Source organism: Coptis chinensis, chromosome 7, assembly GCF_015680905.1.
Source record: "Coptis chinensis isolate HL-2020 chromosome 7, ASM1568090v1, whole genome shotgun sequence".
In the NCBI taxonomy this organism is placed as follows: Eukaryota; Viridiplantae; Streptophyta; class Magnoliopsida; order Ranunculales; family Ranunculaceae; genus Coptis; species Coptis chinensis.
Genome location: NC_141462.1, coordinates 23,510,858 through 23,538,568, shown reverse-complemented (window position 1 = coordinate 23,538,568; position 27,711 = coordinate 23,510,858). Strand labels below are relative to the sequence as shown.

Below are 27,711 nucleotides of genomic sequence, written 5' to 3'. Positions count from 1 at the left end.
ATACGAAAAAGCAGCGGGGGTGGGTACTAGAAAGTATATAAAGGTGGCCTGGGTTGGCTACTAGTGGAGAAGGCATTTAGTGGACACACACACAAAAAAAAAAAAAATAAAAAAAAAAAAATAATCAAAGTTTATTTGTTTATAATTAAGATGGAATCATCTGAGTTCCATTTGGTATTCCATGGCAGATCAGTTCACTTTTGAGTGTAGACTTGAAGAAGAAGATTGTTTAAGTTAGAGAGGCCGGGGGAGGGAAGGGGAAGAGATGGGCTGTTTTTATTGGGGTCAACGGGACCGCCGATAAAACCACGAGCTGGTTTACGAAGAGAACAAGCTGGACGAGGATCTTATCGAGGTAGCTAGATTTAATTTGATCATATTCATATCGAGTTTATATTGGTTTTAAGATGGAGATTACACCGTTGAGGCACTTGTTAAGGAGTCTTTGTAATGATTCGCCGTGGGAATATGCTGTTTTTTGGAAGCTTAAGCACCGGAGCCGAATGTAAGTTTAGAGATAATTGAATTACTTTTTTTAGTCAAATATAAAGTAGAAGCACTCAAGTGCCACTACTTTATCTCTTACAACAGTGTTCTAGTTGATGACTTTGTGGTGGGAATTGCATATTTATGATTAAATACCTAACACTGGTCAAGAATAATTCTAAAAGCTATTGTTGTCTGAACTGCAACCATTTGCCAACAGGTTGTTTTATACACAATGACTCCAAATATAGATTTTTGTTCAAGTTTCTGTCTCCATTGATCATTTGGCATGAATGTGGCTACCTGCCTAGCTTACTGATCAAGTGAGAGTGTGATTCTACAAAATTCATGCATAGTCTAAGACTCCTAAGATCCTAAGCAGTTTAGTATAGCAAACATTTCCCGGTTTTCTGGGCTTATCATCTAAAGCAATAGATAAAACTCGTAAGTTGAGACTTCTGTTACTTTGGTCTATCTATTGAGTCAATGGTGTATCTAGCTAGCATATTGGCTAGGAATACAAGAACCAGATTGCATTATCGTTGTGTCACCACTTTAATCAAATATGATTTTTGCTGAACAAAGAAGCAAGCCAAAGGTAATCTGTCAATCAGAAATCCTGACAAAGAGCTTTGTGCTTCTTACAACTTATGCTTCTGTTATTTTAGGCTTTTGAACTGGGAAGATGGATACTGTAATTATTCAAAACCAAGAGATTTTGTGGAAAGCATGTCAGACATTCTTCACAACATTGAAACCAATGGTCTTACTTCTTTTGACTGTGAGAATGATGTATCTGATGGAATCTCTGCGGGGTACCCAGTCGGATTAGCAGTGGCAAGTATGTCATGTCTTCTATACTCACTTGGAGAAGGGTATGTTATTTTCTGTACTTCTAGAACTGCAAATTGAATGCTTTGTTAATCTGTACAGAAATGGATACATAATTACGTGTTTCATAAAATTGTTAAATTAATAAACATATATGCTACTGAACAAGGTTCTAACCGATAAATATATATATATATATATATAACAAACAAGGATAATTGATCAGTTTATTATCTTTCTTTGCATTTTGCTGGAGTTTTGTACTCTGCAATTTAATTATGTATGTCCATCACATATGTTGCACTTACACTTGTCGAGATTCGGTGTAAAGATTAATTGCATCAACTGATAAGAATCAAGGATTCCTCTGAAACAACAAACAATTTTTTTTTTTTTTTGTTAGTTGCAAAAGTAGATCAGGAAAATGTACTTGAAACCAAAGTTGTTTAGAAACAAATATGTCAGAGGATGTTGTAAGAGTGTTAACTGTCTTGGTATAAATTTTTAATAAATAAATAATATATTAATAAAATAAAAAGAAAGGAACTTAGTCTATTTACTTTCTTTCAATAGATTTGTTGGAAGAGCCGCGTCTACAGGAAAGGATTGCTGGATTTATGCTGATGAGTTTGAGTCCAAGTTGTTTCCTGAGGTGAGGACATAATTTAAAGCTATTTAATTTTAAAAGTTTTTTTGTTGTTGTTGTTGTTGTTGTTGTTGTTGTTGTTGGTGCTGTTGTTGTTGTTGTAATTTTTCATATAGTTAACGGATGAGTTTGATTAATTTCTCCCAAATTCCAGTGTCCAGAAGATTTGCAACTCCAGATTGCAGTAGGTATCAAGGTAACAATTTTCTTTCTTCCCCCTCCCTCCTTATATATCTATATTGCTTTTGAGGACATTACATTGACTGTATATACCTTGTCTTACAGACTGTTTTACATGTACCTGTAATTCCGCATGGAGTTGTGCAGCTTGGTTCATTGCTACAGGTGAGCAAGTAATTGAACTGCATGAAATGATTGTTATACATATTTTGAGCCATGGTTCCAAATATCTAAGATATAGCTTTTTGTGGAACATCATATAATTAGGAAGCGACATTTCAATAACTTAACACTTCTTCACTGATATGGAAAGTATTATCAATGTTTCGAACTCTGCTTGGGGCTGAATGTGATCTCCGGTGATCTATGCTGATAAGAAACACAGCTGATCGTTGTAATTCAATATCCACATAATTTTTGGAATCCATGCGACTAATTGAAACCCTCATGATTTATAATTAAGAACAATTATTTGTTTTAATACATATTCTCATCACTGGGAAGAAGTTGGTAGTTATACTTCTCTTTTTTTCGATAATGGTAATTATACTTTTCATATTTTGCATATACAAGAACAATACTTTATTCTCAAGTACTTGGCAGATCTTATGTTGTATTGTATATAAATTGGTTTTGTGAAGCACATATAGCCATATAGGATGTTTGGTAGACACTTTCTTTTCCTCGGACCAAATGGCTATTTCTAACATTTTTAACATCATCAATATTGTTTTCAAGCTTATGAGAAAATAAATAGTCACTACTTTTCAATTACTTAGTTCTATTTCAAAGGGGTTAAGAATTTCAGGTTGAGGTAACATACATTTTACAGGAATATTTGAACCATTTGGAAGATATAAAGGATCCATCCTCAGCATCTTCCAATGCTTATATGTTCTAAAAAGGCAGCACATGTGATATAGATTCAAGCAAGGTGGTCAAACTAAAACACAGCATCGAATCTGTAAATATTAAAGTCAATCCTATCAGATTGTAACCATCGAAAATTTGGACTCTAGACAGAAATCGTTATATAAATTAAACCTTTGTGAAGTATGTGTGTCGACTATGTAAAATATGTTCTCTTTGCGTACTGTAATGGCCTACAGCACTTGATCAATCCTTTTACTTTCCTTCACTCACAATTGAAAGAATGGAGAAACATGTGTCTGATCAGCTATCTAAATGTCTTATATATGATGTTTTTGGAATTATAAAAACTTCAGGTCACTGAAGACCGGACAACTGTGGCTCGTATCAAGGACATGTTCAACACCTTTCAATGTAATTCCGGGCCAACCATGCTTTCAACTCCGAGCAGAGATCTCCCAGCTCCATCAGCATTGTCACTAAGGTCTTCTCTCTTGGAGAAATCAACGTCTTCCAGTAGCTTTGACGTACTGAATTCAATCCACTCAGAAATGAGAGAGGCAAAAGATCAAATTGCACTTGATGGTGTTGAAATAACACAAAATGAACTCGCAAAATATAACACTGATGTTAAATTCCAGTTTATTGGTCAAGATTATCTTCAGGTTCAAAGTAACAATATTGATAGCATAATGGCATTTGGATTTGGAGATCTAACCATGGATACTACTGCAGTATCGTATAATCAAAACCAGTTGTGGAATGAAAACCATTTGGATATGATGGGACTTGATGCACCTGACCTTGCTGGTCTAGAGGAAAATCTACGGGTTTTTTCACACTGTAACTTCAATGAACATAGTTTTTCTGCTCTCACTAACATGGGTATGAACATTTCCCCTTATTATGAGATGGTGGATCACCAATTTGAAGCGGAGTCTGGTCAGGTGACTGATCAGAAAAGTTTGCATGGATTTTTAAACTTTCCCACAGAGTGCGAGTTACACAAAGCACTTGGTCCATCTCTCCAGCAAAGTTGCAATGATTATCTGTGGATCCCAAATGGCTCAGGTGATGATGTGCGTAGCAGCTCAATTTGCAATACAGATTTCACTGGAAGTAGGGAGCCATCAGCTGGGGTATCCAAAGGAGATGCAGATAATCTATTGGATGCAATGGTTTCATATATGTGTGATGCTTCTGGGGATATTGCATCAGTTAGATCCAATAGTATCAGATCACCTACAAGCTCCTCAGGACAGATTGCTGCTTCTTGCCAAACGCAGCAGAGTCAATCCGGATGCAGTCAGTTGGGAGAAAATGATTCAGGTCCATGGAGCTCAGTAAGAACTGGTTTTGTTTCCAGACAGGGGAAAGATCTTACAAAGTGTCCATCTAAATCTTCACTGAAAAGATCGAGAGCTAATTTGATTGCCGAAGAACAAGAAATGGGTTTTGGGTGTATTCTATCTAGGAAGGATACCAAGCCATGTCACATTGGCCAAAAGAAGGCCAGGAATAGTGATGTTCAAAAGCCAAGACCGAGGGACAGACAGTTGATCCAAGATCGAGTTAAGGAGCTACGAGAGCTTGTCCCAAATGGTGGAAAGGTGTATATTTGTTTTATAGTAGTATATCCTCTGTTCTCTGCTGTGGTTTTTAAATTGCCTTTTGCTTTCAAGTAATTCACATTTTTTCTTCTGTGATGAAACAGTGTAGCATTGATTCTTTGTTGGATCAAACCATAAAGCACATGCTGTTTCTAAGAAGTGTTACTAACCGAGCTGAGAAGTTAAAGCAGTGTGTATATACAGATGTAAGTTGCTGTCTGTCTAAAGAAGCATTCTTCTTTTTTTCCCACCTAGGTGGAATGTAATTTATTAACTACGTATCAACTCCAAATCTGAAAACAACAATCTCTGCAGGCTGTTGACAAAAAAAACTTGGAGTTATTTGAAGATCAGGGCAAGGAAAATGGTGCAAGCTGGGCTGTTGAAATGGGGAGTCAATTGGAAGTTTGTCCAATTGTCGTCAAGGACCTTGAGCAGCCAGGGCACATGCTTATAGAGGTCTGTATTATGTGCTGTCTCTTTCAGCCATGAGTGCATTTCTGTAAAGAAAATAATGTCACTGTCAGATAATCAGAAAAGTGACCTTGACGTCGGACGTCATAACCCTTAGCGTTTAGCGATGGCTTGATTACTGTCTGTGGCACATTTGTGCTACCACAGGCTGATGATTCTCGTTTCAGGTTTATCCAAAATAGTTATATATTTTTTATTGGACAGTCTGCTAAAGATATTCAAGATATCCTGGTCGACAATGTAGACATGCAGACGTTTAGTCAATCAAAACATATCTCAGATTCACTGTTACTTCGTGTTTGCTGCCTTGATCCTTGACTGGATATACAAATTTCCACTTGGAAACCATATTTACTATATAGTTTAGGGATACTCAGAAGTTCCTCATTGGTCTTCTATTGCAGATGCTATGTGAAGAAAATGAAGTTTTTTTGGAAATTGCCCAAGTCATTAGGCGCTTGGAGCTGACTATTGTGAAAGGGGTAATGGAAAATCGTGTGGATAAATCGTGGGCTCACTTCATCGTTGAGGTACTAAACACACTCTCTGTGCTCGTTTCCTTTCTTTTCCGTGGTATATATATCCCATTATTGATAACTGAATAATCTCATTCATGTTGGTCAGGCTTCAACAGGATTTCGCAGACTGGACATATTCTGGCCCTTAATGCAGCTACTACAGAGGAATAGTTCTGTCTCAGTCATGATTTGATCCTTTTCGCCACTTGTAATGTTAGATATGTTGTGTTTCCCTTGTGCATAAAAGAATGTAACCAGAAACATGCTTAATAATGCAGAATATTTTCGATGCAAGTGTGCAACTGCAGTAAACAGTAGCCCAAATCTTGTTTACTCTAAATGATCAAAATTTGTACTGATGAATTAAAAGTGACTCCTACCACTAGTACCAGCAACTGGTTGTCTGTAGCCTGAATCTCATGAACTGGGATATAAATAATGAACCTATTTGGAGACCGGAATCTCCTCGAATTGATTCTATTTGATCTTCTCGTCTCTTTATTGTGCACTTTTAATTGATTTTCCGATACAATCTCTTTTTTTTCTCTGTCCGATACAATCAATCACACACATGGAGACATGGAGTTGTTATGTGCCAAACCAAGGCCCAAAATATCACCGATATATCCAATATATATTGTTTTTTTGGTATATCGATATATATCCACCGAATATTGAATTTTTTTTTTCTAATATATATCGGAATTTCTGATATAAAATTTTATATCGCCGATATAATCGATATATGTGATATTTACGATATATATCATTTGACTTTTTGACCATTTTTTAATATAAATATCCGATATTTTACAATATTTTTTACCGATATTTTAGATAGTTTGGACTGGTCACAAAAAAATGGATATATCTGATATATATCAGTTTTTTGGTACACCGAAATATTCTCTAAATTCGATATTTTGGGCTTGTGCCAAACTAGCTATTTGGCCCGGCCTATGGCCGGACATGCCATTTTTTAAAGTTGACTTTAGGTTTGCCTACATTTTTTTTAGTTTATTATTATTATTATTATGAAGTAGAAATGGATATTATATACATTAAAAAATATAAATAATATTCCAGATGATATATTGTTGAAAGAGATTATTAAAAACTAATTGTGTATAGCTGAGAAGTGGAATGAGTAAGTGAGTTGTAGGTGAATTCATGTAAGCGCAATCACAACCTAGGGACAAATAGTATAAAGAAATTAATCAATTTTTTTTGTGTATCTCTCAAAATTACAACAAAATTCAAATGAAAAAATCTCAAGTTTACATGATAAATTACATGTTTCCTTCATAAACTAAAATACATGTAAAGTGTATAATTACATTGGCTGAGATTACTCCAAATGGTACACTATTATGCTATTTTTATCTAAACATGAATGAAATGTGGTAGGATGTTACTGCCTTGCCTTTACACCTCCATTAATCCCCGGCTTCAGTTGGAAATTTGACCTGATAGTGCCTTGCCAGTGACCTTGAAGGGATGTTATTGCCCTGCTGCTTAAGTCCATACAGAAAGATTTTGAAAGAATAACCGCCATTATAATTGTAAGGCAATAGACACATACAAATTCAATTTCAATTTCAAAAGAGTACAATAGTCAAATAGAGCTCACCTAGAGGTAGGTTCTCAAGAAATAAAATAAGACGTACTACATTAAGTACTACATGTCTGCCAATACGATAAATATGAATAAGCTATTTGAAGGGTTATAGGTCGTATAATACAATTTAGATGTTGTCTACATTGGATTATCTTAATAATATCCAACTGCTATCAAGTCTTTCCCGTATGCACAAAGTAATTCTTCTCTTCAACTGTCAAACCGTGATCCACATCTCATAAAATAATTTAATCTTAAGAATTGTACTTGGTAACAAAACAAATAAATATCATTATGTACACCTAACTATTCTTGCATATTGTCTTTTCTACATAACACTCATAACAGTTGGATTGTGTACGGTTTACTAAATAATGTAGTCATTAATCCATTCAAAGAGAGTGCAGACATGGATATGGATCATTTTTCAATTAAAAGTTAATAATCAAACTATTTCAACAATTCACTACTTTCAAATACACTACAAATACTAATTTTGTTTAATTTCTTCTTTCTTCACAAAAGAATATCCCATACACGGAGGTAAGTGAAAATACCTAAGAATCACACGGATTATAACCTGTTACTATGCTAGGCCAAGGAGAAGACAATTTCCTCACTATAGTACGGAGTCATAACACTGCATACAAAAAATAATTGAATATCATCCAAAAGAATACAAACATAGTATTGTCCGATAATAATCATCGACATTTTTAATTATATGATAGTACAATTTTATATTTTATTTTAATTATTTATAATAGCGTAGATAAACACCATTGTTAACTAATTATCCATAGCATACACTAAACAATCGTATCATATTTTTGAAGAGGTCACGACTCCCTAAAGAACATGTGTTTTAAAACAACCTAAAATCACTAAATATTAAACACGATAAGAAAAACCAACTAATCAATATTATGTTACTCATTGATGAGTCTAAATATTGATATCTTTGTCGCCATAAAGGTTTGCATCTCACCTTTAAATCATAGTTTTCTTGGTTGAGATGGTTATTTATATAAGCCTCCTTTATAGATAGAATAAACCAAATCTTATTATACACATCCATATGTAATTGCACAATTTCATTGAGAAGAAGAATTGTGACACACATCATATTAAAAATTAATGCCAATAACAAAACAATGCATCTTTAACGATATATGATTCCAGTATGCATCGATACATTAACCAAAATATCTCAACACAATTAGAATCTTTTGATGTAGTAGTTCTTGCTTCTTGAATTTTTCTTAATAGTCTAAGATAAGCCTTGGTGAAACGGGCAAATGCTCATGATTTTACCAAACTATAATTAGCTTGCATTTTGAACCTGTGAGAGAAGGGAGACAAAATTAGTAAATCAGTAAATTGCTAACTGCAAACCCCATTACATTGTATTTGTACATTAAACCGAAAATATAAAGTTTAGAAGAGCAATGTACTAAAAAAATATTTCAGGCAGAAACTAAAAAGAACAATTGAGAAGTACAATTGGAGTACATCAAGATAGTGATGGAATGAAACAAAAAAACTACCTTAATACAAAGCTCTCTAGTTTCCTGTTGTTTGGCCACAAATGTAGTTAAACCTGTAATACATGATATGGCGAGTTTCCAGAGGTGTAGAGTGTAAACGGATCGTGAAACCAATGTTGTTGTCTACATACAAAATATAGGCTGTTATAGAACATATAGGTTAGCTTTTAAGAATATTGGTTTCCTTCAAAGGAAATAAATCATATATGTAAATAATAAGTCTCATACTTGAGAAACTGAGAGTTGCCCAGCAGGGATCTCCAACAATACAAAAACAAATATCTCGTCATGGGTTAGTGCCTTCATGAGTGTTCTTGTGGACACCACCCAACAACGTAAATAAAGTCAGTGCAATGCTATCCACAATATTATTGAAGAAATCAAGTTTTCTTTATTCACTCCTATGAAATGCTTTCGCTTCTTCCTTAACTCGACGTCATGTAAAAGCACATAAGTGGTTTAATAGGGCAAAAGAGAGAACTATTGGCATATTCTACTGCTCACTAAGACCCATGGTCTGTGTCTAAATTTGAGAGAGTATTTAGAGAAGATAGTAGACCGATGTCTGTTAATAAGTAGGTGGTTGAAAAAACTCAAACATGCCATTGGATATAAACATTGTCATGTTTTAATTCCAATGACCATGTATAGTTTATCAAGATGTTAAGTGAATATCTTGCTTTAAACGAAGTCTATACGAAACTTAATAACCTAATTAAAGTCAAATCATACAGAGCTCATATTAGAAGTTGAACAATCTAATCTGCTTGGTGATACATAAATCTTCCATTCCACATCCTATAATGCATTTGCGTCGCTAACATCCTTTCTTGTCTGTTAAACCCCTGGCGATACAGATAAATCAATCAGTGCAAATGACTGAAGTGTAAAATTTTGAAAAGGACACACATATGAAATATTTGTACTACCTAAGTTGGCTCCTGGGGGTACAAAACTTTAGCATTGCATACCAAATTGATTTTGAAAGCAAATAGAATTGGTGCAACATGTTCAGTAGCACTTCCAGCAATGGCCAATGGGTTGCAAGATTGTGTTGATAAAGCTTATAGGAAGACCCCAAGTGGTCGATACTATCTAAACAAAACAATTTAGCTTGCCAATTAGTAACCCAAACAGAGTATTAGGCAGTAAAGTTGTAAGATCTTTGTGTTATTATTGTAGATAGATATCCTTCATATCTTTCATGAATTACTTTGTATAAAATAGGCTTCATCTCGAGAGGTTCTGACTTCAGGACCGATGACCCCATCATAAGTCCCCATTTCCAAAACCTTAACAACGAAAGACTTCTTCTAGTGGAGTCTTTTATTTTATTTTTTCGATAAGAAAATTAAATAAACAGTTAAAATCTGGTTCTTGAAGCTTATAGAAATAATTAAGAAGGAGAAGAATAATTACAACAAAGGCATAAACAACTGTTAAAAAAAAAAAGTTTAATTCTCTATGAATAACCTGGAGTACATACTCTTCAATAGCTAGGAGTAATTCTGAGTATATCCATGGGCGTTGACTTTGAAACCAAAGGCAATACATACATCGATTTATTTAAGGCCCTCCTTAGCTTAATTAACCCTTCTTAATTACCTTAGTATTTTCGCTCCCCAAAAGACTATAATTAAAAGTCATTTTACCTATAAAATTAGAAGTAGAGATACATAGGTATTTGTATTGATCATACCGCAACTTCGGTTCTTGTGAGAACACATGCTAGCTCTACTATCATCATATCCATCAAACGCAGTGTACTTTGTGCCTCCTCTTGATATTGAAACACACAGAATTGTAAAAGAGGAGGCATCTGGTAGGACGTACACTAAAACTTTTTACTAATAAAAACAAGTAAGGGTCTAGTTTAACCTTCAAAATAAATAAATAAAATCATATCCATCAAACTCTAATCCATCAACCATCAATGCGAATGAACATTATTTTCAAAACTTAAAGAGAAGACATAAAGATAACAATTATCAATTTAAGTTAAATGTATAATGCAAAGTAGAAACCAGTTCAAAGTAGCTAGATTCCTAGAACTGAAAGTAAATGAAGAATTGGAGGATCCTCATTGCTAACTGATAGGACTTTCTGAATAGAAGTAATACCTACCTAGCTTATGCTCCTTGCTTAGGCGTGAAAATGAAATTTTCTTTAACTCCTTGCACCTCAAGTCGTAGCAGAACAACCTACTTTTGGATCGTATAAGGATCAGCAGGAGATCTGAGAAGTCATTGCTATCAACATCGCTCGTGGCAAGAAGTGGACACTCCGAGAAAGAAATCGACTGAGAGATGTAGGTAAGATGAACTAACCTGGCTATAAGAACAACAAAATGCCTCTCAATAGCGGGACGCGAGTTGTCACAACAAAGATAAGGTTAAAAATCAAGATATTAAATAGCAAAATTAAAAGGCAAGAGATTAAAAATTCTTACCTTCATATTCAGTGTAGCTATTTGCTTGGCAGGTGTTGAGTTATTAATTCTCCAGACCCAAGAAGGCAACAGGTACCTGATCATGAGAATAATGATAAGTAAATCTACAAACTAAAATATGTAATTTCTCGAAGGGCTAAGGCAATATCAATTAATTGAAGAGATACAAAACCAAGAAATTCATTGGCATTAATAAAATGAAATCTTAGTTATACTGACTTAAACATCAAAATAAAAAATGCCCAATCAAATAAAACCAAAAAATCTAAGAACTTTTATTATTACCTGACAAAAATTATACTTTGGCATCTGAGAAAAAGAAGAATTAGTCAATGGAACTCTTTGATGAAGTGTTGCCACTATAACTTTTGGTAGAGAATTAATTCAAAGATGGTTAGAAAATAGACCTGCTTCAAGGAGCTCCAGTCTCGGGTACCTTCCATCTTGGTCCAATTCTGTTAAAGCTTGGTGATTATGGCCATGCCCCTACGCATTACTCATTGGTAAAAGGCGAAGAAAAACGTCTAACATGATAGCATTAGATCGAGACAACATACTAAAAGATTCAAGGGTATAATATGTAGTGATTATACCATCGTATCCAAGATATACCAACCTACTAATCACTACTTATAACTGATTCAAGCTAGCCCAAGATACACCAAACTGCTAATCATTACTTATAATTAATTCAAGCTAGCCCAAGATATACCACCCAAGATATACTAACCTGCTAATCAATTATGTAGGAGTCTTAACTGATCAAACAACCTACTTCAAATCAAACTGGAAAAATGTGATGAAGTATGGAATGGAGAGAAAATGAAACAACAATATCTACTCGATTAAAAGCATAACTAAATCTAAGACCATTTAACCAATCTGATTAAGCAAACAATCAAACACACCCAATTAGTTGACAATTGACTTAATCTATTTTCACTACAAAAATCTCATATATATTGGAGTCATATCTAGGAAACCATGGCTGCAGTATCAAAATAAACAGTACCAATTTCTTTAACTTCATGAAAGATCAACTATCCCATAAGTCTGCGAAGACTGTTCGAGGGACAACTGCACCGATATAAAAAAGTTAAAAAACAACATTGAACCAATATAGAGTATCCCTAGTATTTCAAAACTACAACCAATTATTCCATGAAAACAAATTTCTCATTTACATAATAAATCAATAGAGTATTGTACCTTTCCTTAGTGCTACCAAGTCCAGATTCAAACGTTAACTTGCTTAACACAGGTGCATCATTGTCCATTTGTCCACATTGCATATCTATTTACTTTATAGTATAACACTTGTACTCAGTGTACTCATTGACATTAACACACATATAAATATCACACGTACCAATGCAAAGACAGTCATCAAACCTGAAGTAACAAACGTAGTTGAATGGAATTGGAATTGCCAATCATGTGTGAGAAGTGAGACCACCAAAAGTACCAAAGAGAGGTGCACGGGGCTTTGGTGATTTGTTCGATTTGGATGGGTCCTTAACTGAGCCCGTAAGTCATAGTTGGCTTTTGGGTCCCATTAAAAAACAGAAAGGGTCACTTGTTACCAACTAAGTTTAACATCATTGTTCTATTACCAAGCCACATAGTATAGTAGAGAAACCATCACGTTCATTCAATCATATACAAAAGCTTCTTTAAAACACACTATACATGACTCTATTAATTGTAATTCTTGTGTTCTTGTGAACAATAGATTTCCTCGATCAGAAATATCTTACACGTATAACATTAACTCAATGAGCTTGTTTAAGGCAATATTAATATTTAAACTCTATCAATCGCTTCGATGATCAAATTATTAGGGCCATCATGGAATCGATAACCAAGGGTATCCCAAAGTGGAGCATAGAATAAATATTTAAGTTTGATAAAGTAGTAACTCACCTAGGTCAAATATCACAATATTCATTCATGCTAAAGCAGCCAGCTGAACTTCATCACCAAGGTCTCTATCTTAAAGCATTGATAAAGGATTTATAAGGTTAGTGTTTTGATCAACATTCGAAAAGTTTCGAAGAGTTTTTTTTAGTCCTATTATTGTGCATGTCTCTAATTACCAATGTTGTAGGCTGGAGGCTGGACTATGTAGTTCATTCAGTTCTGTAGCTCTGTTAATTGTAGGTTTTCCATGTAAAAATGTTCATATAAGTCTTGGGAATCAGAATCTTGTGATTTGTTTCAAAAGAATTTACTATTTATTTGTAAAAGTACTTAAAGTCAATAAATTACCATGGAGATATACATTGCTAAGGCAATATCTAGGAGCTACTTAATTTTCTGGTGTTAGGTGTCAAAAATCTTAATCACGTGTGTTAACATCACGTTAGGAAACGAAAGAGTGCATTTCAGGAAAGCTTGGACAGATGGGTTCCATGTTAAGTCATAGAAAAACACACCTTTGACATGTAATTAACCTTCAATTTGATCAATATTTTTTTTTGCTTAAAGGTAATTGATTAACTTAAAAGAATAAAGGTTACAAGAAGAAAAAATAAGAACATTCTGACATGACTGGACTAAGAAGGATAAAACAACCATGTACCCTTCTCAATAGAACAGTGCTTAGTGAGTAAATCTAAAGTACGTAGTATTGTGGTTCTCAAGATGTCTCACGAATGGAGGTCGAGACTGCCACCATACACTTTGCCCTTTAGTTAGCCCTGCTCCATGTCTAGCACAACAATCTGCTCCCAAATTAGTTTCCCTCCAGATTGAGGTGATATTAATCCATGTTGCTTGCGCTTGTAATAGCTGCCATCGTGCCCTGACTCTCCAGTGCATATTACCTTGTTGGAAAGCTTGGACTACTGCAGAAGAGTCTGATTCCACCCATATATGCCTCCATCCCATTTCTATAGCTTTTGTGACTCCTTCCACAATCGCATATGTCTCCGCCATGTAGTTGGTAGAAACTCCTAATCCCCCCGCTGTAGCCCCAAGGAAAGCCCCATTATGATCAATATGATCTTGAACGTCTCCTATTGACCTGAAGCTCCTAATTGCTCTTTTGTGGTGTTCAAGTACTACTCAATGGAATAAGACTTTTTTGTAAGTGGAGTAGCATCAAAGTACATTGCTAGATAAGATTTAAAAGAAAAGGACACGTGTTAGAGGCAGAAAACACATTAACATAAACCTTATAAGCACTAAAATGTTATGCTTAAGTTATAAATATTTCAAAGTGCATACCACAGTTACATCTACAGAGCTAAATAGCCAATCTAGGCTTTGGCATAACAATTTAGAAAGTATGTGCAAATGCAGGCTTTAGTCCGACTATTTAAAAGATTAATTGGCTCAAGTCCCCAGTAAATGAGTCTTGTCGTAACTGCTTACTTTCATTAGTCTTTAAAATTCATTGGACTTGTCAAAAATGGATGCAATGAATATGTTTCACACAAATATAAGCAGCAAGAGACATAGAGAGAGGGAATTCCACACAGCTTTTTTAATTGGTTTGTTTATGTAAATAATGGTATTCTCATGATTTTCCTCTCGCTAATCTCTATTTCATTGTCTAAAAGGAGCTCAAGGGATTACTATGAAACGGAAGACAAATATAACTGCCCTTATTCTATCAGAACCTTTGAACTCCAAGAAGGGCTAGGATAATGCACAACAACCTCTATATTTCACTGACCACAAAAAAAACCTTGGCCTTGTACAACTCAAGTGCCTTCCAAATAATTCTTGCAAGCCCTTCTTCTATGTACTCCCAGTCAACATCCTTATGATTTTTCCCTCCACAATGACGAATTATTAAATGAATTGAACATTATTATTAGATAAACAATGACAAACACGATGCTCATGAATTTCTTCAATCTATACCATCCACGCTTCATAGTAACCCATTGGGATAACTACTTACATTTTTTTTACAGAATTGTCAGTAGGAGGTTACGAAGGTTCTGATGCATGTACGCAAAAATATTTTTTTAAAGAAAATTGGTTATAGTTTTTTATATGATAGTTTTGACCCCAAGTAGTATTGATCAAGACAAATGATCACTTTTCTGGTTAGCTATAGGATTTTTGATGAATATGCTACTAAAGTCTTGTTGCATTTTTATTCTAATTAGATATAAAATATAATGTAAATAATGGGCATTAAACTTTGGAAATAATCATAATAAATGAGAACTTACAGGTAAAGGAGATTGAAGGTCAATGAGGTTGCTTTGGAGAACTCCAATGCTAACTGACGGAATCACATAGTTGGCCACGTACATAGAAGCACTGATTCTCCGTCTTAACTGTTAATCTATTTCCTTAATATTTAAGCACAAATAATGGGTCATAAACTACGAAAAGAATTACATGTAAGGGAGATTTAAATTCAATGAGGTTGCTTTGGAGAACTCCACTGCTAACCAACAGAATCAAATAGCTGACCACGTAGAAGCACCAATTCTCCGTCTTAACAGTAAATCTATCTCATGCACACTGAAATTCCTTAACAACTTGCACATCGTAATACCACAACTGCGATCTCCATCACCTAAACATGGAACATTTGTGGTTCCGTAACATAAACCAACAAATTTTATGTTCATAAGATGCATCAAATCCATCTGTATATACTAACCCAGCAAGGACTTGAAGATGACTGCGGAGAGGGAGAGACACGAACATCTTAGCTAGGCATAATTTTTCATGGAAAGAACATAACTTTCGCGCTTTTATTATTTTCTTGAAGAAGTTGTTAATCTTGCTCCACCGTTGTTTTAAAAGAAGATTGAGAATGGTAGAAGAGATCAAGAATTAATGGTCTTAGCAAAATTAAAGGAATCTATCTCGGTTATTTCCACGAAAGAAATGTGCATAAGCTTCCCAATTAGAATCGAATTATTAAGAGGTTTCTTGGTCTTTTGTCATCACTTCTATTGTCGTTTCTTGGTCGCTAGTCATCACTGGTGATAGTACATCATTTAACAAATGACAACAATCAAGAACCAAACAGAAATGAAGAAATGACAGTGTAGTAACTTATACACTCACTAATTGATCTTTTACTACGCAATGAATAAGAAATTGATTGAGAATTAAGGCACCGTAGAAGATCTATCAACCGATTGACAATAATATGCAATCACTAAATATAATTACTTAAACATTGAGAATGATGATATAATAATTGGGTCTTAAAGAAAAAAAACTGAGCGAACAGATAGATATGTAACCTTGCGTTCTTTTGAAGTGGAGATCGTTTGCTCAATCTACAATAGCAACAAATCATCTGACTATGGACTCAGTACAAACATATTTTTTTCTTCCCTGCAAACAAAAGATGGAAAAAATATCAGAGACATTTTTTGGGCTGCGTGACTTTAGTAGATGTCAAGTCTGGGGATAAAAATAAGTAGTACCCTGCTTTCCACCATTGGGGCATGGATCCATGCATGGCCAGTGTAGAATGCTTCTGAACTGATCATTCCCATAGTCTGGAGGGCTAGTCACTTGAGTGGAAAAGAAAGGAGAGGATATTTCCATTGCCAATACTCCTTTTCCAAATTCAAGACAAAGCCCCTGGCATGTCTCGAACATTCACACCTGTTTACAAACACCTTGAGAAAAAGATCGATAGTTAAAGGAAATTGTTGAGATGTAAAAAACCTATTCTATACTATCCCATATAAAACAATATATAATATTAAAGTAATAATCTAAATTAATAAAAACCCAAATATAAAAGAATGTATCAAACGAATAAAGAAGGGGAGGGAGTGGCAGGTTAACATAGTGGTTGTAGAAAACTTGCCTGTTGAACATGAGTTGTGATTTTCATTGAACATGAAGAGTAAACTTGGCCAAATATCATAACAGAAAGACTGGTGACATCTGACAGTAAATTGAACAGGGAAATTCTTTGGTCATGAAAAGATATATGATAGAAAACAAAAATAATTATTCTAATAGATAGTCAAGTCAATTTGGGCAGTTCTTCTAGTTTACAACATGAATTCCATAAACTTACAAACCACTATACCTTGACCCATGATTTTAAAATAGGTAAAGGAGGTAGCAAAATATTTTCTATCATATATAAATTCAAGTGTGCCTAGTGAGTCACTATCTGATTGTCATAACATTAAGGAAGATAATCTTTTGTATGTAATCTGAAACATAATAACTTCTAAACGGGAAATTCCAAGGCTGCCTAGGGAGTGTCTGATCAACCTTTTCAACTTATTTTTTCGTTATAGTTCCAACTTCGACATCAAGACCTGAAACAGAAGTGAGTTTAAAAGACAGAGACATGAGAGATTCTTTAACCTCTCAATTAAAATTACTACAATAAGCAAAAGAAGGGGAATTCGAATACTAAGACATCCCATTAATTCGAACCTCCCATTAACTCATGTTCATTAACTCATGTTCATGTGCACTTTTACATCTACTTCAAGTCTTCAACGGTTAAGACATCTACATTTAACAAAGAAACAAAGAAAGTTGTTTAATAAGACATTCCCAATGCTAAAATTTATTCTTTTCACCATTTATTAATTTTGAATAATTTGTTGGTGGAATTCCAAGAAACTATTGTCAAGGAAAGATTAAGAATGGGAAGACATCAATAAGTACAACTTGGAGTGAAAGTGAAAGATGGCAAAAAAAAAACTATGAATGTTTTCACAACTACTATATCACCAAAAAAATTAATGAAACCATTATAATCTTACAGCCCAATGAATTCATTAGTAACAACATGAGAAACCAAAGAAACTGTTACATAAGTGTTGCAATTTGCTAAAATGAGAGAAAATACGCTTTTTTAGAAGTAAAAATGATGAGTAGTAATTAAAACTTACACCAATAGTTTTTGAAATTTTTGGTCGTACAATAAAGTTATAATGGAAAAAAGATATTAACCAAGTAATATACCTGTGTAGCAATATCAACTGGTATGAGTGACCAGAGAACCTTCAAAAGCCTGTTATATATCTTGTCAAGCTCAGACTCAATGTTGCTCCTGTACATCAAAATCATTCCGACACGTTCACTTCCTTTATTATCTTCCTCCAACTCAACAGAATATACAACATTCCAAGATGCCCACCTAGCCTCAGTCACAGTCTCATACGCCACCAACAATAGGTTTAACTCGACTAATGTAAGCTCTTCAATATCCACAGATTCTGCAACTGTTTTATAAACTTGAGCATTTCCTCATGCCGCCCGATCCAAATTAACTTGGCCATGTACACATTTTGCTTGCGTGAAGACTTAAATGCCATCTTAGCTATATCAAGCTTTGTCGTAGCAAACTCATCGGGGAATACAAAACAACACATACCAAATACAAAAAAATCAGAAAATGCACACGCCATGGTCCAATCTGGGTTGCCTGATGGGGGATTAATAAGAAACTAGTGGAAAAGGTTGAGAAGCGAGCCACATATCGTAATAGTCTGGCTATCAACATGGTCCCAAGATATACCCACATTTTGAAGCATGCGAGTGGTAAACGTATTAATGGTTTTAGGAGAGAATGTTGAAGTTAAAAGGGTCGAGTCGTAGTCGTGAAACTTTAATAGCTTCCAAAGACTACTACAAATTTTCCATATCTCATAACGAATGTTATTACGATACTTGCTAATCCTTTCAACACGGCCTTGGTTTCCCTTTCTCATTTCCATTCGGTGAAGCGAACTAAGAATTTTCCAAGCCTGATCAAGTTGTCAAGGATGAAAAAAAATCTCCAATAATGATCTTGAAAGAAAGGATCGGAGTATTTTGACAATTTGTGTAAACAAAAGCAATACCTGTTATAGACAAAGAATTCATCCTCAAATCTTGCAATTAGTGGAGAAGATACTAATTTAGTGCATAAAAAAGAATTGAGAAGAAGAAAAATAATCATGAAAGTATGTTAAACTGACTCGGATTTAATCAAAGGAGTGAAGTGAACAGATTCAAAGCTTGATTGTTGGGTAACTAATATGTTTTGTGCGTGAACGAAGAGAGGTGACGAATTGTTTTTTTTTTCTTTTGGTTTTGGTTGTATGTTTTATTGTTTTAGCTAGGTTGGAGAGAGGGTGACGATGGTTTTTCTAGGCTTTTTTGTTTTTTTGGACTCTTGGTATTTAAGTATTGAACTGGGCGAACAATTGAAAATAGGAGAAAAGGGCGTGTTTTTCCTTTTGTTTTGCCAAATGATTGCCAAAAAGCTGACGTGTCCCCCTTAGAGAAAAAAGGGGGCTGAGGTGGCTTCCTGGAGCATTCTCGACTGTTCAGTATTAATGGTATTTGATGTGTGGGAGCATGGGTCATAATATACATGGGCCATTAAAGTGATTAAACTAGCTTGATGAGCAATTTTATATGGCCACATTAACTTTTGTTTGGTCCATCTAGCATTATTATTACTAGCAAGATGCACGTGCTTTGCACGTTATTGACAAACAAATTTATTAGAGAGTATATAAAGATTAGTAAAGTATGTGAATTTGGGTGATGTGAGCATTGTTCATGTGTAACATGCATGTATAGGGACTTCTTTAAAGTTTGTTTGACGACCATCACATATAGAACACATCCTAAAGCACCAGTCAATTATAGAATTTATTGATGGTTGGGTTTTTTTTGAAGAAAATGAATTGTATCATAAACTTTGGCATGCCTTCTAATATTAATAGGTAAGCTTTTTTAGGCCTAGCTTGTAAGCAAAAGGCAAAGGGAAAGGGGAGACTCCACTTATTGGCTTGGAGCATAGAGGGACAAAAAGCGCCCAAAGATCATTTCTAGCCTTCTAGGTGCAAACAGAAATGTCGAACCAACCAGTAAGCTTGACACTCTATTGCAATGGTTTGGTCACTTAATTTCTAAGAGAAAAACAAATCGGTAATCATATAGTTTAGGTATCATGCCAATTATTACATTTTCTATCACCACCAAAATATCACATACAACCAATACCAGAACAGAGTAGAAAACTAGAAATAGACTGTGTATACTTTCTTGTTTATGCATGTAGATGACAAAATAACTTGATCAAGAATGTGGTATTTAAGGTACCTTATAAATGTGGTGTGTGCATTCCAGTGAATATTGCGAATATAGCATTGGTTTGGAAACTTTTTTTTTTTTTCATTGGTCTAATTGGAATGATGTATTTTGTTAACAAAACCAATTTCAGGTGTGACAGGTTCGTGGCTCTCAAGAGGCAATTGGATTGTTTGATAAGTTGTCATTTTGTTTGTCTATTTAATAGATTGTTGATTTCATATCTCAACCATAAGCTCTACTGTTGAATGTCAACAAACTTATTGAATCTCCAAAGGCTGGAACCTCATCATTCACATTTGCTTTGTCGTTGGTTTAGTCTGAATCTCGCGTGTATAAACTATAGTGAAAGCGGAAGGTTGGTTATCTTAACCATACGACGACCAGAATGATTACCATGTCTAAGTCTTTTTAAAACTAAAGTGTCTTGATGAGTTTTTTTGTGTATATACACTCAAGTTTTTTAGACCAACTTCCTTGGCAGAAGGGATATGATGGTTGATATGCTGAACCAGCATATCAGTGAAGCCTGTGGCAGATCCAAAAAACCAAGTTGCAAGACAACCTTAGCAAAGGCTGGGCACTGGACCTATATGCTGCATTACTAAAAGTGAGACCAAATCTCAAGTGGTTTCTCAAATAGATGCATATACTTGTTAGGAGTTAAGCGAGACACTAAATGACCGAAATACTTCATATTGATGAACCCCTCAATTAAATACAATTTATGAGCTTCTTAAATTGTAAGAAAAATAGTTACATGAACTTAAATAGTAGTTCACACAAACCCATACATGTACTGAAATTCATTTTCTTGCTAACTATAGAAAAACATGGCATCCTTGCAGGTGAGAACACCACTATTAGGCGTGCATAATCAGATGAAGAGCAATCTCCATGCCAAGCTCCTCTCCTGCAAAAGAAGCAGAAAAATCACACCCAAAAAAATATAACATTGAAATCATTGACAGTGTGCCTAGGTTACAATTTGACTTTTAATAGAGTATTTTTTATTGAATCATAAGAAATTACAACGTTTAATAGTCTTAGCATCTTAACGATGTAAGTTACAAATCAAACTGTGTTGCTAGAACCAAGGTGACTTTTGTAACGTTTAAGATTAATTCATTAATTTAAGAAATTTTTTACATAAATAACTATACGTAATACATTCTCAGCAGTACCTAACATCACCTGAAAGTCTGCAGTTCGCGACGATGGAGCACAGAAGATGACATAGAGAAACTTCTTGAAATTATTCACTTCCTACCAATGATGGACTGATCCTAACCTTAAGCACTTCTTCATGGTGATATGTAGTGACAGTCTATCGCCCAACAATTAGGCAGCCTGGAAGTTCTTTTAACCACAAATAGAAAAATTTCTCAATCCAAAGTTCCAAACTATTCATCTAAAGCTCAATATTGATGCAAGATATGTTACAACTTAATCAACAATTTTAGCCGACAACTATTTGCACACACACGCGCAAGAAATCAAGTTGGTGCAATGATTTAGTCTAGATAACCTGCTTGTCACCCTAATAATAACAGAACCTTCCCTTACGTTATAGAAAAGAAATTTGGGGTTTGTACAACAATCCCTTACCCTCTACTCAAAAACCCCTCTTATCACATATCATCAGCTCATAAAAAAATGAACGAAGAATAACAAAACCAATAAATTGTAAGGTAGTGAAGGTACATACCCAAAAAGTGAAGTAAATAAGTATATTTACAAAACCCCCGTATATAAAACCTACAAGCATGGTTTCAGTCAGTATAATATAAAACCCTTAATCGGTGTTATAATCTACAACAATGAGTTTAACAATGAGACAGTGAGCCATCAAGGTGACAATGTTCTCAAAGGGTAAAAAACAAATATAATGTCCAAAAGTAAACTTACATGATGCACAAAAAAATGCAAAGATAGTGACTGTTGAGATTGTATTCCAAATGAATACTCGTAAGGAGGTTGTGTATCATGTCACATTAAACATCGAATGACCTTTCAACATGGCTGTTATAAATAATTAAATATGCATAGGAAATTATGAGTAAAATCATTCTAAGCAAGAACATGGTCACAAAGTGTCAGGTTAGACATCTGCCTAGTCGTTGTAAAGAATGGGGAGGGACTTCAAATCTTTGTAGGTAGCTGGGAGGAATTGTCAGATCTCAAGTTAATTAATTATTGCATACTCTGTTTTGGTAATGCCTCAATGCAGGTTGGAGACAAAAGATCATAAAACTCAACTACTAAACCGCCTTGGTCAAAGGTGCAATAAAGGCTAAAGAACCACAAAATCATATTGTAATCGTCCACAAATCAAAACACCCTAAGAAAAAAGCATAAATATACAAACACAACAAATCTAAAAGAAGTATCAAATTGTTCAAATAAAAGGTAAGAGTAAACAGCCGTAGAAAATGTCTGTACCCAGATGAGTTAGCTCCAAGCTCAACTTCGATTCAATCAGTGAACCTATAATCCAACCCAAGTAACTAATAAACGACCCATCCCACACTCTTTGCTTAAGGTAATTTTTCGTAAAAAATCAAATCCATTTTTTTTTGTGAATATTATGAAATTGAAACCAAAGAATGCAAATGAAATGATTTTCCCCTTCATATTCTCTCATTATCTCTCTAGTCTTTTCGATCATTTTGTAAACTTCTAATTAAATTGCTAATGAATTAAAAGGCATTTATAGTGTGTATCATTCAAAAAATGATGCGTGGATTTGGAATTTTAAATAACTGCCACATGAAATGACTGATTACCCCCGTTCAAAGGTCTTAAGCAATACATAAACCCCCCCATGAAGAGACTATGCGACTTAAAACACAGAACAACGCAATATTGATTTCTAAACGAATAGTCAAAAGAATAACGACTTACAAATGAACCAATATTCTATAAGTCTTAAGTCTAAAGTCACAATGAACCAATATTTAGAGAATGCTTACAAACCAACTTCTTAACAGATAAACGTGCATCGGGAATAAAGAGCATGGACGATATATACCTGAAACCAATGGAAAAAAGCAAGTATAATCGGTTTAAATCTAACAATAATGAAGATGTACAATGATTATACGAGTAAAAGTCAGATCTCTAGAAGCTAGAGTACACATAATTCAACATTTGAGTACAACATGACTAATTAATTAAACTTATTAAGTAGACTACAATAAGGTGGCCACTCAACTAATACTAATTTCTCTAAGAACCATTTACAACAACTTTCACATACCATTAGTTTTATATCTTTCCCTCTCTATATCTATCTCTTTAGTGGGGAATGGGAAAGCTACAGTACATAAAGCATTGAGATGCAATTTTAACACAATACATCCACTCAACATAAGACTTTTGATGGCGTACTATTGAAGTAAGGTGGGTATCTCATAAAAAAAGTGAGGCAGATAATGGAAAAGTGAACAAATTCATAGGTAAAAGTAGAGTTTCAATACAATGATCCTGAGTTCCAAGACCGGGTAACCTTTCAGAATCTCAGACCACACAATCATGGATTTAAACAAACAATAATAAGTTAATAACAAATTTTCATGAATTTATTTCATAGCTAATGCAAGTACTTCAATTTTAAAGCTCGAGTTGTTAGCTTACCAAAGGAGCGTTTATGTGTTTTTGAGGACACATAGGATGCAACTGGGAATCAACAACATTTACTACTAACTTTTTCAAGAGAACGTTCAACTGCATTTCCAGAAAACTCGAACCCTTTTTTGTACAACAAAAATCAGTTCCCTAATCATTCTGCCCTTTCCCACCAAAAGCGAACATGACCACACTTTGGTCATCGAGCCTGCAACCTGCATCAATAACCAGAAAACTCGAACCCATTTTTGTACAACAAAAATCAGTTCCCTAATCCTTCTGCCCTTTCCCACCAAAAGCGAACATGACCACACTTTGGTCATCGAGCCTGCAACCTGCATCAATAATACTTCAAGTAAGGAAAGGTAGTCAAACAATTATATCTCAAACAATATATATAAAATCCACCACCTTTCAAATATGCTCTCTATAAGAAGGGCAGCCAAATTTAGGTGAAATAATGGTGTCTCCTCTTACCTCATAAGCTTAAATTACACCAAGAATCTAATTATAATAACTGCAAGAAGTTTGTGATTCCTATTTACGATTACTATATGCTAAATAAATATACAAAAAAATAAAATAAAATAAAAATGAAGGGTTATTCTTGTTGGAGTTATCCCTCACATGAGGAGAAGCTGAAGTTCAGTCTGCATGAAGAAGGCTGAGCGCACCATGCGCTCAGTTTGGTCTTGCACAAAGCGACACACGCTCATGCCTTGCTCGACCTCCAGACACTTCAGTGCGCCATGCGCTCAGTTTGTTCTGCTCGAGGCGCGACCCGCGCTCATGCCTTGGTCAACCTCCAGGCACTTCAGCGCGCCATGCGCTCAGCTTGTTCTTGCTCGAGGCGCACCCCGCGCCCAAGTCTATTTTCAAAAGAAATCTATTTTTTGTGGACTGCGAGTTTGCAATAAGAGTTGGAGTTTTTGGCAAAACCTAACACCCAAAAAATACACGAAAATACACAGGAACAAAGAGAGAAACCCAATCTTAAAAGCTATCAAGATTGAGAGATAACTTTTATAGAGAGACAACCCTGTAAAGAGAGAGGAGTGATCTAGTAAAGTGAGAGACTGAAATGAGAGATTGTAATCTTCATTCCCACTTTATAAAAGACTAGCTCTTGTGGAAGTAGGTACCATTGGCCGAACCACTGTATATTTTTGTGTTGTGGTTTGTTTTTACTGCTTTACATTATTATCTGTTGTTAATAGTTGTTTAGCGAGTTGGGCATGTTAGCATAGGTTGTAGTTGATATTTAAAATTTGATTAGAGTTTGAATTGTGTTCAAATACAAGTTATCTGTGTAGTTAGGGAATCGATTAGTATTGGTATTAACCCCAACAATTATTTGCTAGTTGAGGATTAATTTCAGTTATGAGAGTCATAGCTCCTCCGTCAATATTAACAAAGCCTTGTTGTAAGCTGCAAAACCTAGTTTGTTACATATATGAAAACATACCCACCACGAGTAGCATATAGCGTAGTCATCAAAATTCAAGTAGAACAGCTAGTTGTTCAAGAAGATCTAAGTTAAGGAAATAAAGACAAAAAAAATAGAGAAATCATAATATCAACTCAAATTTCATATTATTCCTAAACGTCTCAACCGGGAGCATTAGTTTTTGAATTCATGGTTGTATTCTGTCAAGTGGAAATTTTCAGATCATGTCAAACTGTCGCACTTGCATAACAACTTCGAAATTCATAGCCACTACTCATTCTACATCTCTCCATATAATGTAGAGACTGACATAAGAAAAAGTGTTTTACTTATAAAGTTTAATAAACGCATTACGACGTTTAAAGAAACAATCCATAGTTCTTTTAAAATGACTCAACCCAAACGGATAAGTTGAACTAAAATTTAATCAGCATAACAACTCAATCAAATTGAATGTTTTAGTATACCTCTAATTGCATCCATGAATGTTCCTCTGAACTCTGTAATTTACAACTGAAATTGAACAAAACCCAAAAGTTTCAAATTTCCTTATTCATACCAAGATATTCCAACTTTCAAAGAACATCAAAATGTTAGAGTAATACATACCTGGATTATGAGTTGAACACAATCGATCGAAATTCATTATATCACTGTCGTACCATGAAACCGTAGACCACGAGAGAGTCGGAGAGGCAATATAATCGCGGGTGGCAGTTGTGAGAAACCCACTTTTCACAGATGTTTATATATATATATAAAAAAAAAAAAAAAAAACATGACTTGGATGAACTGTTCCCGTGAGCTAGATAGACAAAAAACCCAACTGGGGAAGAGAACGATGGCTTGCAGTTTCATAAGCCTCGTAACTGAAATTGAGATGACTGAGAAAGAAGAAATGGAAGAATCGATGGAAAAGAGGGGGTTTAGAAGAGGTTTTCTTTTAATGTTTGGTATTTATGATAATTAATGTTGGTACTTATGGTGCATACAATTCAAATGATGCGTGAATTTGTTTTTTATATTCACCAACACATGAAATGACAAATTACTCTTGTCTAAAGTGATAAGCAATATTTAAGGATAATATGGGCACTAGAAAATTCACAAAAAGCAAAAAAGACCCAGCAGTCTTTATAAACGGCATTTGGGTATGTTTATTTAATTTTTCATTTAGGGGTATTATGCGTAAGAAAAATACCCAGATGAATTTAAGAGGCAAGGTTGATTATAGGAGATACTACTAGCAGAGATTATGTGTAGATTTTTATTTTTTTTTTGATAATACAATTGTATATGTAGATTAAGGACAAAAAAAACTACCCTCACATCAATGTATTATTATATAGGTCGATTGATCCTCATAATGGACTAAGATGTGTTTAAGTGTTGACATTGATTTCATATAAAAAATCATTATATTGAAACGATTAATTAGGCTTATTATTTGTGAGATTGAAGTAGCATATATTCCATTGTTTCTTCAAATCTTGGAAATCACTAGATCTTAATCCCGGCCAGTCAAAATATTGATTGAAAAATAACCGAATTGCTCCTGACCAATTGAAACAATTGCTTATTTCAAACCATGCTCCATTTCAATGAGATTTTAGATGTATAGTAAATATAAGTTGTAGTGCTGACGTGTTGTACATACTTAATTTGTAACGGAAAAAAAAAGGCCAATATGTAAAAATCTAATTGAAGATGCAGCAAGGGGCTAATTGTAATTATGATCATAACTCCTAGGAGATCTTTTTTCTGAAAAATTAGGAAAAACACTTTCAAAAAAAATAGTAATAAGATAAAATTAAACAAATACTGTTACTCGGTCTACTACTCTGTTAGAACTAATTCAGGTGAAGTCATTTATCAACTGCCTTTGACTTTGAACAATAATGAGGTAATTTGAGCTCTACTATGATAAGCAAAAGAGCCTGGCTTGTGTTGGAGAGCTATTAATGAGAATGGTAGCTCCTAAATCTAAGGAGCTAAACTAAGTGTATACAATTTGTCCGACCAAGTATATTATGCACTCCTCAGTCCTACCACCATCCTTCTTGACGTACATAACTAGGGCCATGGCTATCAGCTTCTCCAAATCTCACGCATTCATCTTCAACCTCACCATCCTCACTATATTCATAACATTCCAAATTTGTGCAGCTCAAATTCTTGAAGATGGAGCCAATTCATACAAGAAGCCAGAGAGGCCAGTACACCATCTTACTTCAAGTTTTTTTGTGAAAGATCTTTTGACACCCTCCGGTCCAAGCAGTGGAGAGCATGATCATGTAAAACGTCGTTTGACATACCAAGGCCCTAGCCATAGAGGGGAAGGCAATAAAGTCCCCCCAAGTTTT

General features: G+C 34.6%; 1 protein-coding gene across 2 annotated transcripts; it reads left to right on the top strand.

Annotated features, from left to right (window-relative positions):
* Positions 1-63: 63 nt before the first annotated feature.
* LOC147486700 (transcription factor LHW-like) lies at positions 64-5,909 on the top strand. 2 transcript variants are annotated; one of them, XM_086575159.1, is made up of 10 exons: positions 64-505; positions 1,155-1,361; positions 1,891-1,969; positions 2,118-2,159; positions 2,249-2,308; positions 3,370-4,623; positions 4,728-4,829; positions 4,939-5,082; positions 5,502-5,627; positions 5,722-5,909. In XM_086575159.1, exons 1-10 carry the CDS (start codon positions 408-410, stop codon positions 5,806-5,808), a joined length of 2,199 nt encoding a protein of 732 aa, XP_086431285.1. In that variant the 5' UTR covers positions 64-407; the 3' UTR covers positions 5,809-5,909. The 2 variants fall into 2 exon arrangements, with proteins under 2 accessions (XP_086431285.1, XP_086431286.1); XM_086575160.1 differs by lacking the exon at positions 64-505 and adding an exon at positions 715-1,084.
* Positions 5,910-27,711: the final 21,802 nt, after the last annotated feature.

Coding starts and splice junctions, on each gene's coding strand:
- LOC147486700 (XM_086575159.1), top strand. CDS start 408: ATGGAGATTACACCGTTGAGGCACTTGTTAAGGAGTCTTTGTAATGAT. Junction 1,362..1,890: donor CTATACTCACTTGGAGAAGG/GTATGTTATTTT, acceptor TTCTTTCAATAG/ATTTGTTGGAAGAGCCGCGT. Junction 2,309..3,369: donor AGCTTGGTTCATTGCTACAG/GTGAGCAAGTAA, acceptor TAAAAACTTCAG/GTCACTGAAGACCGGACAAC.